Source organism: Trifolium pratense, linkage group LG3 (assembly GCF_020283565.1).
Source record: "Trifolium pratense cultivar HEN17-A07 linkage group LG3, ARS_RC_1.1, whole genome shotgun sequence".
Taxonomy (NCBI): Eukaryota; Viridiplantae; Streptophyta; class Magnoliopsida; order Fabales; family Fabaceae; genus Trifolium; species Trifolium pratense.
In genome coordinates, this window is record NC_060061.1 from 37,398,127 (window position 1) to 37,417,673 (window position 19,547).

At 35.6% G+C, this 19,547-nt stretch overlaps 1 protein-coding gene across 6 annotated transcripts; it reads left to right on the plus strand.

Annotated features, from left to right (window-relative positions):
* Positions 1-3,489: 3,489 nt before the first annotated feature.
* On the plus strand, positions 3,490-19,392 carry LOC123918328. Of its 6 annotated transcripts, none has more exons than XM_045970343.1 (8): positions 3,490-3,858; positions 6,369-7,782; positions 8,441-8,501; positions 8,590-8,696; positions 17,020-17,110; positions 17,288-17,335; positions 17,707-17,779; positions 18,973-19,392. In XM_045970343.1, exons 2-7 carry the CDS (start codon positions 6,482-6,484, stop codon positions 17,764-17,766), a joined length of 1,668 nt encoding a protein of 555 aa, XP_045826299.1. In that variant the 5' UTR covers positions 3,490-3,858; positions 6,369-6,481; the 3' UTR covers positions 17,767-17,779; positions 18,973-19,392. The 6 variants fall into 6 exon arrangements, with proteins under 6 accessions (XP_045826299.1, XP_045826300.1, XP_045826298.1 ...); XM_045970344.1 differs by lacking the exon at positions 18,973-19,392 and having other exon boundaries at positions 6,369-6,514; positions 6,632-7,782; positions 17,707-18,176; XM_045970341.1 differs by lacking the exon at positions 18,973-19,392 and adding an exon at positions 18,642-18,902 and having other exon boundaries at positions 3,571-3,858.
* Positions 19,393-19,547: the final 155 nt, after the last annotated feature.

A 19,547-nucleotide genomic window follows, 5' to 3' on the forward strand; every position in this document is an offset into this window, starting at 1 on the left:
AAAAACTGTAGTATATGAAATTGAAATTTAGTTGGTATTTTTGAAATGCATTTTTGTACGTAAAATATTTAAAAACAACACGAATTCAACATCGTCAAAACAAAAAAATACATGATAACACTAGTTTTAATAGCATAAAATGACACATTGTCTGCAAGTGTAATAAAATTAAGTGACTAGAATATACATATCTACAATGTACCAAAAAAAAAAAAGAATATACATATCTACATGTATGTCATGTTGACGCCTAAGTCATTAATTGGATTTGTAATACATCAAAGTTGACATGTCAATTTGAATGAAATGAACGCTCCAAGAGTCAAAAAGTCGAATGATGGTGCACTAAGGCGAGGAACAAAACAATACCACATTTAAATGACAAAATTACCGAAAGTGACAACATGAAAATTAAATCTATGATAAAATCATTTATTTAAATAAAAATGGAGAAGAAAGTGATGCAAATGGGTTGCTCCGAACAAGATATATGGTCCAAAATACATCTTTTCAAACTTCGATCAATGAGAAAAAGAACGATACAAATTCAAAACTGCTAAAAACTGAAATGGACGAATCTGCGAACAAACTTGCAGCACCCACATTAATAGCAGACAACGACACAATGCCAATTAATGTGACAAAGCCTACAAATATGACGAGATTGAGGTGTTTGGAATACTCATGTCTCTGAGTCTGCAACGTTGACGATGCCAAAGTCATTGATTGAGTATGCACCGAATCGAATATAATGTGTGAATCTGAACCGAACAAACATTGAACAAAGACGACAACCAACAAAGAAAGAGCTAAATATATGTGAAGATCATATATTTAACCGAAAGGAAAGGAAAAGAAACAATTTAGATGGATGATTTCATATCAAAAATTTACCTTAAACCACCCCTCTTTTGGTGGCTGAAGAATAGAGAAACTAGGGTTAAAAAAAGGAGGCGGCTGCAAGATGTTTGATCGGTACCAATTATGTAAAACATGTTTTAAAAGCCGACAAATTGTGCCTCATCATGTGAATTGTTAACAACAGATATAAGCAAAAAGGGTCCAATAGCATAAATCCAATAATTTATTATTTAACATATCTCTTCAAACTCACAATGCAACATTCAAACCAAAGAATCGATAGGGAGAAGAGTCAAACAAAATAATCAATAAAGAGGGAAACATTCAAAAGAAGAATCAATAGGGATGGGAACATTCAAACCAAGTAATTGAGAGATGAAAAATCAATAGATAAATGAACAATCAAACCGAATAATCAATACAAAGAAAGTTACAACCAAACAAAATCAAACCAAACCACACCAAACAAAATCAAATTTAATAACCGATGGCGATAACCATACAAAAAGGAAAAAAAATCACTGCACAATAAAATAAAGCATAATGCACCTATCTCAAAACGAGAGCCGAATCTTCAAATTGCAAAACGATACCAAACCCTAAAGCATATTCTACTGGCTAATCAATTAGCACAAAAGACATCTTTCCATATTATGAGTTTCACGTTGACATAGTTTACCATCCAATAGAAAATCAAACAAATAAGCAATCTTCATAATAAAGCAAGGAAACAACCGAACCGAACCTGAATTACAATAAATGGGAGAAGGTTGTCGCTAATCAACACAACGGCGGAATCAACATTTGGAATTTTATAAGATTACGATGATATAACATAATAAATGTTACAAATATATAGTAAACTTTAATGGGCTAGACCATTAACTAAACCTAAAGGGCCTAATAACATAAGTTCAATGATTTATTTTTTAACACTTGCTAGGTTTCAACTGTGAGTGATTAAGTCTCACGTTGATTTGTTGGGAAGTCAAGGGAAGTGTCAGGAGAAACAACAAAACAATGCTTCGGGACCACAAGAGAGAAAAAGACATCACATATCCACCCGAAACCTTGAGATATTAGGTTTATAGCTTGCATATCTATATATCCAACATTCTTCCTATTCACAGTTGATGCGAGACTTAACCACTTACAATTGAAACCCAACAATTTCCCCCTAATTGTGAGTTTCCACAATCTATAGTTGATCCAATCTTAAGATGCATTATCACTTTCCCACCAAGCCAAACCACGCCTCTGATACCACTTAATGAGAAGTCGAGAGAAGCGTCAAAAGAAACGATGAGACAATCTTTATGACTACAAAAGAGGGAAACACATCTCCACCAAAAATATTAATGCATTAGATTCATGGTCCATATCTCATAATATTTTCATCGTTCTTCCCATTTATAGTCGATGCATGACTTAATCGCTTACACTTGAAACCCAACAACGTGGGAGAATTGTGTGGTTACAAGGGTGAATGGTTAAATCTCGCGTCGATAATATTGAACATATAAGAGAGACAACCCATGTATATAACGCCTTAAGATTTTGAGTGAAGATGGTTCGACTTAGTGGAAGAGCGAGAGTGTATCTATATTGGATTAATCATAGGTCGTGAGAACTCACACTTGATAGGAGATTTGGATTTTAAGTGAGTGGTTAAGTCTCACACCCACTATGAATAAAAATAATGTTGAATTTATAAGAGAGACGATTCATACAAAAGGATGTGTTTGATTTGCAAAGCAGTAAGTCCTTGATAAAATAATACATGACAGAACAAGATAGTGCATAACATGCCAAAACTGCACCGGAGAAAGATAATATCTTTTTATATTAAAAAATAAAATGGGTATACTCATATTTTAAAAATAAAATGGGTATACTCATATTTTTTATGGTTGTACTGCGGAAAAAAGTTGTCATGTGGTTCGGTGAGGGACAAAAAATTCTGTTTTTGTCCTGTCTCTTACTACTCGTTTTGTCCAGCTCTATAACTAGTTTTTGAATCAAACAGGGTACGACAAAAGTTGTCCGGTTCCCTGTTTTTAGCAGATCAAACGCACCCATAACGTCTTAGATTTTGAGTGAAGATATGACATCACACTCTCCTGCGATCCAAAAGCATTAATCCATTACTTAGGGGGAGTGTTGGAGCAACAACAAACCAATACTTCATGACCATTGGAGAGACGCTCCGACCACACGAGAGGGACTACAAGAGGGTGACACCATATTTCTATCCAAATTTTTAAAACATGTTTCACAAACCGACAATCAGATGAGATTAAACGTATGGAACCCAATATATCTAGCTTAATGCCCGAACCCATCACCACTAAGACTATGTTTGGATTGATGAAATGTGATAGAATGAAATGGAACGAAATGAAGTATAATAATGTTCCATTGTTTGGATTTATAAAATAATAATGGAATAGAATGTAATAGGATAAAATAGATTACATTCAATACTATTACCATGTTCATCTCCTTTTTAAAATATCCAAACAATGAAAAAAAAAATTATTTCATTCTGCTTCATCCTATTCCACCCCACTCTATTCCGCTCTGCTTCAGTCCATTCCATTATATTCCATTAATCCAAACACACGACCTAAACCAAATTTAGTGGTTTCATTATATACATTTTTAATTCAACCAAGATCTCTTGTGAATCATTTTAATTCATCATACATTTTTAATAAGATTCCATAAAATACTACAACTACAATCAACACAACAACAAAAAAAAATTTGTTTGCCCAAAACTCTCATTCACAGAAGAGGAAGTGCAAAGGACTGTTTAACCAAAGCTGCCACCACAACAATCATCATTTTAGTTTCCAACCAAAAGTCCAAAACCCTGCACGATTACGAATCTTGGGTCTCTGCACCCTGCACACCGTTCATCTTCGCCGTGAGTCTCTACAAATGCTGTTTTGGAGAGATGTTTCCGTTTGTGTTCAAACTTTTCTGATCTCATCGGTAGTATCTCTTGCTTGATCCTATTCAATTATTTTATTTATTTCTTGCAAACCTTTACAATCTAGCGCTTTATTGTTTTGGTTTTGTAGATTACTTGTTCCAAGTTGTTGATTGTTTCATCATGAAATTATTTGAATTCCACAAATGCTTTTATTTCAAACCCTAGGGGAATTGTGTTCATTGATTTTGAAATATTGTGCGGGTTCCTTCCATCTGTATTAGGTTAGAATTAGGATTGATTAGGAATATATCTTGCTTGTTATTGAATAACAAAGATAGTATCCAATTTGGGTTATTATTATCCATTATCACCTTGCTAGTAGTGAAATAGAGAAGAGATTTTGTAGAAATCCACTTCCCATCATGCCACATTATCTATGGAGTTTGGATTTCATTTGCTTATGTGAAAATTAACACTCATTTATGATTTTTCATTTATGGAAAAGCTTATAGTTGATTGGGAATCATTTGTTAGGATTTAATTTAATTTGTATTTTGAATTCACAACAACAACCACCCACCACCACCAAGCCTTATCACACTAAGCGGGGTCGGATACATGGATCAAATGACGCCATATTGTTCTTGTTGAATGTGTAGTTTGTGTTGTTGGAATTTGTTTGAAGTCCCACATTGCTTAGGTTCCTGGATGTGAAGTGTATAAATATGTGAGGGCAACCTCACCCTTTGAGCTAGCTTTTGGGGATGAGATCCAAGCATATTTAACATGGTATCAGAGCCGGGTTAAGGACTGCAATGTGGGCATTTGACCCAGGACCACGCTAGGCGTGAGGGTGGGTGTTGAATGTGTAGTTTGTGTTGTTGGAATTTGTTTGAAGTCCCACATTGCTTAGGTTCCCGGGATGTGAAGTGTATAAATATGTGAGGGCAACCTCACCCTTTGAGCTAGCTTTTGGGGATGAGATCCAAGCATATTTAACAGTTCTATCATATACCATATTTTTATCTGTTAAGAGTCCCACATTGGATGTGAGATTGTATGAACATGAGTTTATAAGTAGAGACAATCATCACCTTACAAGCCGGTTTTGCAGGGTTGAGTTAGACTCAACTTAAAATTCTAAGACTATCCAAGTTTTTGGTTTGTAGATCTTTCTTAATAGTTCTGCTTATAGTTTTTCTAGGTCTTCCTTCGTCTCTAGTAATTTAACTACCCTCCATCTGATCTACACTCCTTATATCAAAATCCAGACGTCTTCTCTCTACATGCTCAAACCATCTAAGCCTAGTTTCCACCATCTTTTATACTAAAGATGATACCCCAAATCTCTCTCTCTCTCTCTCTCTCTCTCTCTCTCTCATGTTGTCATATCTAATCCTACCTCGTCTAGTTTTATCACACATCCAACACAACATCCTCATCTATACTATGCTTAATTTATTTTTGTGTTGGTTCTTTACAACCCAACACTCTGTCCCACACAACATTTTCGGTCTTACAACTGTTTGATAAATTTCAACCACCCAACTTGACTTTGATGGTTTCCATCTTCTAATTTTCCATCATTTTGTACTATGGACCTAAGATATTTAAACCGTATAACTTGTTGTATGATATGATCTCAAACTTTCACCTCTAAGCTAGAAACGATTCGCCTTTTGATATATATATATATATATATATATTGTTTTACTGAAATTACATTCTATATATTCTGTTTCATCATTTTGGTTTACATCGTATTGTACTTCAAGTCTCCAAGCTCCCCTTTAATTCCTCCCTCGCTCCCCTTTAATTCCTCCCTCGACTCTCCAAGTAGGACTATATCATATGCAAAAAACATACATCTCAGTGCTAGCTCTTGGATGTGTTCCATAAGTACATCCAAAACTAAAGTAAAAAGATAAGGGCTTAGAGTTGACCCTTGGTGCAATCCTATTGTTATGGGAAGCCCCCTCCATGTCTCCTCACACTAATCGAAGCCCTCTCATACATATCCTTGATAGCTTGAATATGGGCAATAACTAACCCCTTTCTTTTGTAGAGCTTTCCACAAAATCTCTCCATGCACTTATCATAGCTTTCTCTAAATCAATGAAAATTAAGTTCAAGTATTTTTGATCCGGTTGATATCTCTCCGTTACACGTCATAGTAAGTAGATCACTTCCATGGTTGACCTGCCAGTCATAAAACCAATTTGGTTATCAGTAATTTGAATTCACAAATAGAGCAAATTATCGTTGTACTTCTTATAATCTGTGTTCAAACTTTTCAGAGTCCTTGCATCTTAGCAAATATGATAAGGGCATAACTTAGTTGATTCTTCAGTCATACACATACAACTCTGAGGTTTGAGGCTTGTTTAATGATAGGTTCCAGTATGAAATTTTGAAGTTTTCAGATTTGCATTAATTAAAAATTTGAGTCATATATTTTGTTTAATGACAAATATATTTGGCTCTGGCTATTTATGATTGCAAATCTGTTTGCCCTTTTGTCTTTTTTTCTTATTACTTTCCTTATTTTTGTTTGCTATTTTCAAATCAGGTGGCTATTATAATGTGTTGACCGGAGGAGATTGGTGGTTCAATAATCTTGAATTTGATACATGGAAATGCCACCCTTACCTGAACTCTTTAGATTTGGGGCTCTGTAGCTATATGCAACATTTTCTATTTCTGAGTTTGATTCAGGTGATAATGTTAATACAAAGTTCTCTTCTTAGTTCAGTTGAAGCTGGTCTATGTTATGCATTTGATGATGGGAAAGATTTTCATTGTGACTGGATGCCTAGTGGTGAAACTTGTCAGGTTTGTCTGAAATGCAACAAGTACCCTGTTGACCGGTGTCGAAAAGCTGAACCAATGGAAGGGGATAGAAGGAATGCCGAAGATCCTTACAACTCAAACTGTCTAAGAAGCTGTGGTCAACCATCAACTGCAAGTATAATGACTGAAAATACCGCACCTAATATAGTATACAGGAGAAAAGCTAAACCAATGGAAGGGGATAGAAGGAATGCTGATGATCTTTACAACTCAAACTGTCTAAGAAGCTGTGGTCAACCATCAACTGCAAGTATAACGACTGAAAACACCGCACCTAATATAGTATACAAGAGAAAAAAGCTACGCAAGGGATCAATTGCTCCTCATTTCAAGCCAGGGCCAACCGATGTGCAGACAAGTGCCAATTTCCTTTCAGTCACAAGTTCCTCTTTGCATTTATCATCAGCTGAGGATCAAACAGCTGCTTTTCCAGTTAAGCATCAGATTGAAATGGTCAAAGATCCTACTCTGCCTTCTGTCTTTCTTGATGGAGTAGCCAAAGATACCACACAGAAAAAATTAGGTATTGACAGTGTAAATGATAGTTGCTCATCTTCAAAGTCAAATATGGTACTTGTTTCAGATTCCATAGAAACTGAGATGGATGTCACTGGCGAATGCTCCTCCTCCAGTGTCATAGCAATGGATGTCGCAAGAGAAGATTTAACAGAGAAGGATTTCTGCATTAATATTTTAAGAAGCCATGGACTTTTTAGAGGAGATAATGTTACAGATAATGTGGTTTCTGTTGAAGGCGCTGTTACCAGAGATAGTAATTTCTGTTCCAGGTCATGCAAAATATGTGGTCATTCGGACAGTTCATTGAAAATGATTTTATGTGATAATTGTGAAGATTCATATCATCCATCTTGCTACAGTTCACGCTTGAAAAGAATACCAATAGATGAGTGGTTTTGTCATTCATGTCTTAATAAAAGGCATCAAATTCTTAAGAAAATTATCAAATCACCAGGTATCAACAGTGAAATGACGAAATGTAGAACTATCTCAGGTAAGGATGAAATGAATCCCATACTGTTGATGTTGAGAGATACTGAGCCATATACAACTGATGTGCGAGTTGGTAAAGGTTTTCAAGCAACAGTACTTGACTGGTCAGGCCCTGTAAAAAGGTAACTTGTGTTTTATTCACAACTTTTTCGAACCAAAATTTTTATGACACCCATCAATTGTACTAGATTTTTCTTACATTTTTTTTTTGTTGTTGTTCCTTTCTTACATTGCTTTAAATATAGCTTTTACTAAGTTTATTTTATGTGAACAAATTATTCATTGGGGAGTCAAATATTGGCAGATGTTAGTTGCAGAGAAAGTAACATACAAAAACTGATATTTTTGATCGATCCTCATTTTCTATTTTGTTTTCCTTTTAAAAACATTTCACTTGGCTTCAAGAATGTATAATTATTATGCTTTTTCTTAGTATATTACCATGTCATATTTTTTAATAATTGCTATTCACTTGCTCTACACACTGCTATAAGTGGATATGTGGGGAGACAAAAGTAACCTATGAGGATGATTTAATGCTAATGTTGATATGTGATGTATTTAACTTTGTCCAAGCTTGGTCAAAAAATTCATGGATATATTATCGCATGCTCCTTAAAATTTAAGAATATGACAATGTAGGTTGCTAATAATTTTAAGACACACACAGGTTAGACATACACATACAAGATATAACAGTACACTTGCAAGGTCAGCCTTGATAGAAAGGAAATAAACAACTTCTAAAACCCGTGATTATCATTTTGTTTTTTGTGTCAGTGATGAAGATGACTTTCCTGAACCATTGGAAATTACTTCTTCAGAGTTTTATAGACCGCAGGTAAAGATTGTCGCTGTTTTCTTTATTATCTGCAATGCATTTTCATTTGATCCTCAGAGTGATGGAAAAAATGCTTTCTGTTATGCAGGAAGAGAATATAAGAAATCCAACTAGACTCGGTTCTATTGGCAATTGGCTTCAATGTCGGGAGGTTATAGATAAAACTAGTAGAACAATATGCGGGAAATGGCGCAGGTATGTCACACAATGTTGTTCTTGGTCTTGATTGATTTTGTAGAATAGTCTTCATATTCAAAACGTCTTTGTTTACAGTATTAGACAATAACAGAAAAAAGCATTGCAGAATGGTGCAATTCAAACTTAACTCAACTTTATTTCTCAAGGGTTCAGTAGGCAATGGATGTATCATGCATCAGTTACAGAGCCCAAACAACAGTATTTCTTGATGATCGATAATTCTGAACCTTTAGTTGAAGGGTTGGATCAGAGCCCGATTTTGTTAGGTTAGGTAAGGGGGGAAGGTTAATTAAATTAGGTTTTGCAGATTAGGAGACCAAAAAACCATTTAGATTATAGTTAAGGATAAAGCTTGTTAGGTTAGGTAAGGGCGGAAGGCTAATTAAATTAGGTTTTACCGAGTAGGAGACCAAAAAACCATTTAGAATATAGTTAAGGATAAAACACCTTAGTCAGATGGTCCTCCCATTGCGGAATGCTGATTATTAGGGGTGTTGATAGGATCTAAAGTACTGAAAAATGAAATAACCAATAAAACAGTAGTAAAAATAGAGATGGAAATGGCTGATTGTATTAATTGACTGGTAAACTTCCAGATTCAGTGTGAATCTGAGTAGGTACAATGAAAAATATCTGCAGAAAATGAAGGAAAAAACTGTAAAGATAATAGAGCAATTTGAGAAGCTCCAACTCTCACAATTGTAACAAACTAATTCATGTATATCCCCTTCACGTAGCATGTGCTAGTTATATAGTACTATTGCTCTCCTTTCTCTCACTACCACCTGTCCTTTTCAGCCCATGTGAGTTAGTGGTGACAACTAAGGAATAATTCTGTGGTCCATCTTCTTTTTTCTCGTGTACACACCCTATCAATTCCCCCCCCCCTTCAAATCTCTCCTTGACCTCAAGGAAGAATCCTGGAAATTCTTTTTCAATTTCTCCACTGATTCCCATGAATTCTCAAAATCAGGTAAACTTTTCCATTTCACCAAGTCTTCCACCTCACCCTGTTCATTTCTTCTAGTATCTATAGCTTCTTCAGGACCCACTTCTAACTGCCAATCATCAGACATACAAATTGGCAAGAGCTGAGACAACACATTAGGGGTTATAGCTTTCTTGAGAAGTGATACATGAACGACTGGGTTATAGCCCTATCTGTTATCTTCAGGCAACTTAAGCTTATAAGCCACTGCACCTATCTTCTGTTCTATCTCATAAGGGCCATAGAATCTAGGGCTCAATTTCTGGTTCATCCTCTTAGCTAAGCTTTTTAGTTTATAAGGTTGTATTTTCAGATACACCATGTCACCTGCCTTGAACTTCACATTCCTTCTGTGCTTGTTGGCTTGGCTCCTCATCACATCCTGAGCTTTCAGCAACTGTTCCCTCAATTCCCCTAGCATTTCATTTCTCTCAGCAGTCAACCTATTAACCTCCTCTACCGATGATAAACTCACATCTCCTTTAACAAGTATAGGTGGTTTTCTGCCATACAAAGCCTCAAAAGGGGTGCCCTTCAATGAAGCATGATAATTGGTATTGTACCAGTATTCAGCCCATGATAGCCAATTGGGCCACTGTTTGGGCTTTCTTCCTGTTAAACATCTGAGATAAGTCTCAACACACCTATTCACCACCTCAGTCTGTCCATCAGATTGCGGGTGGTAAGCACTGCTGTATTTGAGTTTAGTACCTGCCTTCTTGAATAATTCTGCCCAGAAATTACTAAGGAAAACCTTGTCTCTGTCAGCAACTATGGAGCTGGGAAATCCATGCAATCTGACAATCTCTTTGATAAATAACTCAGCCACATCTTTAGCACTATAAGGGTGTGCTAAAGGTAAAAAATGTGCATACTTTGTTAACCTGTCCACTACTACCAGAATAGAGTCCTTGCCTCGAGCCTTAGGCAAACCACCAATAAAATCCATGGATATATCACTCCATATCTGTTGAGGAACTGGTAAAGGTTGAATCAACCCTCCTGGCACTAACGTCTGATACTTATTTCTTTGGCAAACTTCACAAGCTTGCACATATTCTTTAATTTTTTTCCTCATTCCTTCTCATTGTACTATCCCAGCAAGCTTCTTATATGTCCTTAGGAATTCAGAATGGCCTTCCACTGCAGTGTCATGAAATTCATGAAGCAACCAAGCAATTCTAGGAGAATCCTTTGGAATCACCACCCTTCCTTCATGAAACAACCTTCCTCCCTTCAACTGGTATCCCTGCTGACTGATTGGGTTGTGGATCAGTTCTTGCACTATGAGTTTCAACTTCTCATCTTGTTGTATCTCTTCCTCCTACCCTTCCCAGAATTCACATTGGAAAGTAGTAAGGCTAGTGTACTGCATCTGTCTTGTCAAAGCATCTACAGCAGAATTTTCTTTCCCTGGTTTGTATTTGACTTCAAAATCATAACCAATAAGCTTTGAAATCCATTTATGCTGTTCTTCTCCCATTATCTTCTGCTCAGTGAGGAATTTTAAACTCTTTTGGTCAGTATGCACTATGAATTTCCTTCCCAACAAGTAGGGTCTCCATTTCTGCACTGCTATGACAATAGCCATAAGCTCTCTTTCATATACTGATTTGCTCTGTGCTCTGTCAGATAATGTCTGACTCATGTAAGCAATTGGCTTCTTGTCTTGCATCAACACTGCTCCTATACCCTTGCTAGAAGCATCTGTCTCTAACACAAACTGTTTATTAAAATCTGGCACTGCAAGGACTGACAATGTAGTAATGGATGTTTTGAGCTTCTCAAAAGCTGTCTGAGCCTCTTCACACCGAACAAATCTGTCCTTCAACAACTGGGTTAAGGGCCATGCCATCTTACCATAATCCTTAACCAACCTCCTATAATAACTAGTTATACCCAAGAATCCTCTCAGCCCTTTTAGATTTTTTGGAACTGGCCATTTGAGCATGTCTTCAACCTTCTTAGGGTCAGCAGATACTCCATTGCCAGAAATTAAGTGACCTAAGTATTCAATCTTCTCTTGACCAAAAGGTCTTCATTTCCTCAACTACTACATCTGCATCACTCCCATCTTCCTTCACTTCCTCCTCTTCCCCTTCAACCTCACTGTCTTCACACAACTTGAAACTCATGTGTTTGAATTTACAAGTATGTTCCCTTCCCCATTTCTCACCACATTTGAAACATAGGCCTCTCTCGTGCCTATCTTCTAGCTCTGCTGGGCTTAGCCTTCTGCTTTTTACTACTTCAGCACATCTATTGTCTCCTTTTTCACCTCCCCCATAGGTTTTGGTCCCTCCTTCTTATCCTTGTAAAAGTCACAAGGATTTCGAAATTTGGGACCAGTATTCTTCTCCTTCCAATCTCCTTTATCCCTCCATATAACACCTCTTCTTTTAATGCTTCATTTTTTTTCATCCAACATTAGAGCTCTATCCATCATATCAGCCAAGTCTTGATGGTCATAGAGCTTCATCTTAGCTTGCAATTCATCCTTGAAACCATTAAGAAATATGCTCTCAAGCATGACTCTCTCTTCCCTTCTCAATGGTGCTATTAACAATTCAAATTTCTCTCTGTACTCCATCACTGTTCCTTCGTGCTTCAAACTCAACAACGGACCCAGTGGATTATGGAGTATTCCGGGTCGAAATCTACGAATCACCGCTGTCATAAATTCATCCCAAGTTCTCGCCGGAGCTTGTTCTTCCCCCCACTGAAACCAATTTAAGGCCCGATCCTCCAACGCAATTACCACAGCATCCACCTTGTCTTGCTCGCGAACCTCGTTCAACTGGAAATATCGATTCACACAAATCAGCCAACCTTGTGCATCGTCTTCCTCCCATTGCGGAATGCTGATTATTAGGGGTGTTAAGACTTCAGGTTAAGAGCAGGATTTGGATTATCTTCTGTTATTCTAAGAACCAAATGGATGTATAGATAAGGACAAATTTCTGTACAGAACAACCCAACATTATGACATAAATTGGTATCTTTGTTAGAATATCTTAGAAATTGGGTTGAGCCTAACCTAACACTACCCTACAAAATTGTTTTGTAAGGGGAGAGATATCTCACATATAAACACTTTTTAAGGCTATATCTCATTCAATTGTATCTTAGAAATAGAATGTGCTCCGATACCACTCTGGTTTTTTTATTAGAAAGAATATGAAAGTTCACTGGTCTGCCTGCACCTCTCAAAGCCAAAAAGCTACAAGTCTATCACAAATGACTACCCCTATCTTATTTATATGCTAGATGCTACATTCTTTGTTTCTCCTCACTAACTTCCTAATTAACCTACTAACTGGTTAAGGTTGATCTATCAATCACACACTCTAAATAATGTGAAGACAATATATTTGATATATTTCAAACATATAAAAGAAGTACATGCGCTAATATGTTTAAATAGGCTATTTTAAACCTAATGGGTCTGGTTAGTAGGATGAATACAATTATTACTAATAATTACAAATATACACTGTTTAAACCTCTCCCCCTCAAGCTGGTGAATATATAGGGGTTTGCTAACTTAGACCCACCTAAAAACATGAAGGTCTAAGTTAGCAAGGTGCACCTTTTCATTTTAGACCAAAACACCCTTTTTTACTATTTTAATATAGTTTCAAGCCAAGGGTAGTTTAGTAAAACTGATTTGATATTTTAACACGAAGGTCTAAGTTAGCAAGGTGCACCTTTTCAAAGTTGAGTAACATGTTTTCTTAAGTTGTCATTTTTTGATTTTCTATGTTGTTTATTTAGATTGCATATATTTATAATTAAGTGGGTGTAAATTAGCAAATGAGTGCACCAACATTTAATAAAATTTACCTAACTAACCCTCAATTTTTTAGTGTAAAATAACTAAATGTCAAGGTTTTTTTTGACCAAAGTGAAAAGATGCACCTTGCTAACTTAGACCTTCATGTTTTTAGGTGGGTCTAAGTTAGCAAACCCCATATATATATATATATATATAGTTTTAAAATGAGAGGGTGAGAGGATTAAATCTAAGCCATTAGATTAATCATTATGGTGACCTTTCATTTTTAAAACTGTAGGCAATTTTTTCATTTCCTTGTGCATCTTCTCTCTCTACCTCGTATTCTTTTCTTCTTCCAAATCTTTTCGTTCCAGATCTTGGCCAACTCTTTCTTACACTTTTACAGAGCGAGTAAATAGAGCTTTTCAGTGCTGCGCACCCATGGCCCCATCTTCTAATTTAAGACAAAGGTTTTGTTTTAAATTGGTTTCTTTTCGGTGCTGTGCACCCATGGCCCCATCTTCTAATTATCAAAGATTTTGTATGATTAATAAATTAAGAAAAAGAACCATGCTGTTTCCTTTTTTTGACACAAAACCATGTTTTCAAGAACAGAAAACTTAACCGTGGATAATTAATTTGCGGTGCCTGTGAAACAGAAGAAGCAGAATCGTAAAATTAACAAATTGCAGGGATAATTAATTTGCAGTGCACCGCCCTGCAATAATTATAGGTTGTATTAGAATGTCCAATTTACATGTCAACCAAGATCGTTTGTCAGCATTTTACTGAGGAAGGAGAGATTTATCCGTGAATTGGTGTGAAAATTTGGAACAACGCATGGATGAAGATGAAGGGGTGCGCGTCAATAAGAAAAAAAATCATGTGAGCATTTTATTGGATATTTCAATCTCAGCCATTCATTTAGATTTAAGGGTTGAGATTATATATATATATATATATATATATATATATATATATATATATATATATATATATATATTCAATTCCCGTAATATAATTCAATTTCCCCATGGCCTTGATCTCAAATTCGTTGGCTAGGTGCTGGCCTAACAGTTGTTGCTCCTCCTCATCATCACCTGTCACTATAATATCATCCACATACACCAATAACACTGTTACTCCCCTGACTCAGAGTGTTTGATAAATAGACTATGGTCTGTTTGACTTTGTTTGAAGCCCAAACCTACCATAACCTTAGTGAATCTTCCAAACCATGCTCATGGTGATTGTTTAAGCCCATATAACTGCTTTTTTAGCTTACAAATGGTGTTGACAGCAGTTTGTTCACCATATACAGGGGGAAATTCTATGTAAATCTCTTCTTCAACTTTTCCATGTAGCAAGACATTTTTAACATCAAATTGTTGCTCGTTCCAACTTTAATTAGCTGTTAGGAATAATATCACCTAAACTGTATTCATTTTTGCAACTGGAACAAATGTTTCCAAGTAATCTACTCCATATGTTTGAGTGAATCCTTTGGATACCAGCCTTGCCTTGTATTTTACAGTATATACCCACTTGCACCCAACTGGTTTCTTTCCATTTGGTAGAGAGACCAATTCTCAAGTACTATTATTTTCTAGTGCTTTTATTTCCAAGTCCTAGCTTGCTTCTATTTCTTGTCAGACAATGCATCACAGACAGGTAGGTGTAGTTGTATTAGTGTTTAGGTTTGTGAGGAAGGCTTTATGGGTATGTGAGAAATGTTAGTTTTGGATAGAGGGTAGAGTGACTTGATATATTTTCCAGTATCTTTCGCAAGGGAAATCGGAAGATGTATGTCCTCATAATAAAGTGGTGGTGGTGTTCTTTGTGTGATGTTGGGCTCAATTCTTGTCCCGCATATAATTTTGGGTTGGATTCTAGTTCTTGTGCATAGGAATATTCAGGAATTGAATCAATAAAGATTAAAGGATCATGCAAAGTTACCTCATGTAATGTCGGGTTGGATTCCTAGACATGGGCAGATTCTAAAATGTCAATTATTATCCTTGTATATATATCAGGTTTTTTCCATATCTTACATTATCTCCATCTTTAGTAGATCCATCAGCCTCATTATCTCCACCTTTTTTTTCAGTCCCAACTTCTGGTATGAGAGTAAAGTCAGGAAGCATAATCATGGTTAGCAAAATCTGGATCAAAGTCCTAGAATCCATGGATTTTGTGACTTTGCTTACCCTCAAGGATCTGGATCCTAAGTAAAATCCAAGAACAGAGTAAAATCCTTGCAAAATCGCAGCAAAATCCGCGATTTCGTATGGATTCCACCGATTCTGGGCTTTTTTATTTGGGTACTTTTGGAATGGGTAAAGACGACCCATTTCAGTTTTTGATCCGGTTTTAACCCTTTTATTTAAGAAACGGCAAAACCCTATTTTATTAATATTCATTTGATGTTCTTGACATTATGGGAGATGATCCAAGTAGATGGCGCATTAGTGATCTATTTTAGCATCTATGCTTTAAGTATTTTGTTTTATATTTAAGACTTGAGACTTGGTTGTTTTATGTTTGTTTTATGCTTTTTGAGACTTGATTGTTTTATGATTTTAAACTTTGAGTACTTGCATTATATATATATATATATATATATATATATATATATATATATATATATATATATATATATATATATATATATATATATATATATTTACTATTATGTGTTGAATCCATCGATTTTGGTTGCGATTTTCGATTATGCGATCTTGATTTCCCCTTTCGATTCCACAAAATTGATTGAGTAGAATCCTTGGATTTTGGCTGCGATTTACGATTTTTCGATCTTACTATCCTCTATGGATCTAAAGCAAAATCCCGATTCTGACAACTTTGAGCATAATAGGCTCATCTTGCTTACTTATACTCTCCCCTAAAAATGAGTTTGATTAAAGTAATTTTCTTGCTCATGAAATGTGACATCCTTGACGCAATTTATGGGATGGTGGATAATAGCATTTGTAACCCTTTTGTGTGAAGAGTGTACTGTATAGAAACACATTTAAAGGCTCTAGGATCCCTCTACCACCACTATGAACATGGACAAACGACACACCCAAATATCCTTCGAACAAGGTTACTAGAGGTGGCCTCATTAGGATAGAAAGATGACAGAGCCTCCGAGGGACTTTTTGAGGCAAGGGCACTATAAGGTAATAATATATTAATTAGATTAGATGCAGTGAGAACAGCTTCACCACCCACCCACCCCCCCCCCCCCCCCCTCCCCCGAAAAAATAAAAAAATAGGCACCTTATTTTTAAATAACATGGCCCGGGTTTGGTCTAATAAATGTCCTTTTAAGCAACAGTAATAACCTTTTTACAATTGTCCCTTGAGCACATGGAATAATATGCAGTTTAACTATTATCATCCTTTTTTATTTATTTTTTAAAGTAATGATTTTGCTGCTTTCTTCATGAAGATGATTCATATATGTAAAAGAGAAAGGTGAGTGAAGTGTGAGAATCAATCTCTAGTTGATTATGCTCAAAGCACTAATCTTTTGTTTTTGTTTTTTTGGCCAGGGCTCCACTATTTGAAGTTCAAATCGATGACTGGGAATGCTTCTGTGCTATTAATTGGGATCCATTGCATGCTGATTGTGCTGTACCTCAGGTGATCTCTTCTCTATTCTCTCTCAATCCCATCTACAAGATTGGGTTTCTACAATTCAAGCACGTTTGTCCTTTTCCATTCCCGTGTAATTTGATGTAGCTTTGAACAACATCTTGATTCATCCTGCATTATAACCATATTTCTAAATTCTTGTCTTCCTTTATTTATTTGCTGCAGGAGGTGGAGACAGATGAAGTTTTGAAGCAACTGAAGTATATAGAAATGGTATGTTTAAACTGCTTAATTCTTACTAGTCAAAATAATTTGTGGTGAGCGTTTCTTAGTTTGTACTTCTGCTTGTATGCTGTGAAAGATTAAAACATAACTTGCAATAATCAAATAATATTTGAACACCAACCAAGTCTTAAAGGATTCAGCCAAGTTATAATTTTTCAAGGAATATTGTAATGTGGACTAGTTGTGGGTAGGTCAATCCCCCGTCCTCTTGTAATCCCATCTTGTCTCTTATCTCTTTTGTCTTTCCATGGGAACTATTTTTCATCGTCATTGTAAAGTTTACATACTGCTGACTATCATGCTATATTTTTTAATGTTTTTCCCTTTCTGACTTTTGTGTTTACCTACTTGCCATACAGTTGAGGCCGCGACTTGCTGCTAAACAAAGAAAATCAGACTGCACAAAGAATGGTGATTGAAGAATCCATAGCGGTGAGGAATCTGGATTTTGTTTTGCATATTGAAAAATCTTCTCATACAAACCCAAATTGTATGTGTTCCACTTCCACGTCATCCAATGACAGGATATGGAACAATATTTTGTGCTCCGGCTTAGTAGATTTTATCCCTATTTCTTAGGTTATAGCTTCTATATTGGTAGAGCTTAGGGGGTCATTTTGCCTATCATGAGGGAAACGTCGGCTTCGACTTGCCCAATTGATGTCAACTTTTTTTGGGAGAAATTAAAGACTAGTAGTGAAAGGTTTGTCATATTTGTCCTTTTGCAAAGGCACAGAGAATCCGATAACTTCCTAACTAGGTTGTCGGAATCATGTTAAATATACAGTCTAGGATACATTGATCCATTTAGTAATTGATTTTGAGCCAATTGCAAAAGGTGTTATTTTTTTGAAGGTGTTAATTTATGTTTGTGTATTGTAAGTTGTTGGTAAAGAAATAATTCAAAGTGATTTTATAAAAAATGGATAAACAAAATTAATTATTGTAAGTTTTTCAATGAACATTACTTTACAAAAGTCTTTACCTGCTGGCTAGCTATCTTGATGCAACCACACTTGCTAATGTTTGTCTTGTCAACAAGGTATGACACTTTTATTTGATTAATTAACTTTCTCTCATTAATTATTCTGTTTGAAATGAAAATTTTATGAGATTGAAAACATGATAACATCTGGGCGTTAGCCATCATTTGTATAAAAAAATAAATAAAAATGATATCATCAAGCTGAATGTCACTGTGTTAATGTTGGTTAACGAGACATGCTACAATCTACCTCTACATGTTTCAACATAAGACATAAATCAAACAACTTCATTCCCTCTTATTCCCAAGAACCATTTGAATGAAGGAAATAGATGTTTACAAAGTTTGTATCTTATCAAATTTCAAGCACTAATTGCAAAAATCCACTGCTGTGCAAAGGTTTATCACTCATTGACACATTGTTGTTAGCATATTGTATCAACATATTTCTGGGCTTATCCCTAACATGTTCTTCAAATATGCCACATATTCTTACCTAGCATATGGTGAGTGTGCATTAGAACATCTTTATGTGCATTGAAGAATTGCCAACTACTGAACTCGAGTCTTGATAAGTTGAGAAATGAGAAGTGTTTCCAATGTTTGACGAAAATGTGTACTGTGTGAATTTTTAATGCAGACAAAAAATTCAATTCTTATGGTAACACCAGGCGCATGTGTTGCCGGAATGCCGGCAAACATGATTGTTAGATAAAAAAATCTCGGTTACTGCTTCGTTAGACTTGGTATAGTATCTGCCATTTGCTCACCAAAGATCCTGCTGCAATCATGGTTACTGAATTGGTAGTTTCAAAGAATTTCCAGATTTATGCATGTCTTGCAGTCACGAGATTCTACATTTCAGCATGCAGCATAGTTTTTCATAAAATTGAGCCTTTTTTGATTGTGATGTGTTGAACTTATCAAATGATTTGTGAAGCTATTTCATTTTTTAGAATGTGGGAACATGTAACAATTTCTACTAACAATGTTAATTTAATATGATAACAATATTAGATATTATAATAATTCTCAACATTCATGACAAATGAATTGCAATGAAGGTGTACAAGAGAGTAATACAAATCCAACTCTACTTTTTCGTGAAAAATTTCATGTTATGAAATTATTTTCTTAATCTGAAATCAATATTCCTGATGACTAGCTACCACTTGAATTGCACTTCCATAACCATATCAACTTCTATCTTAATAT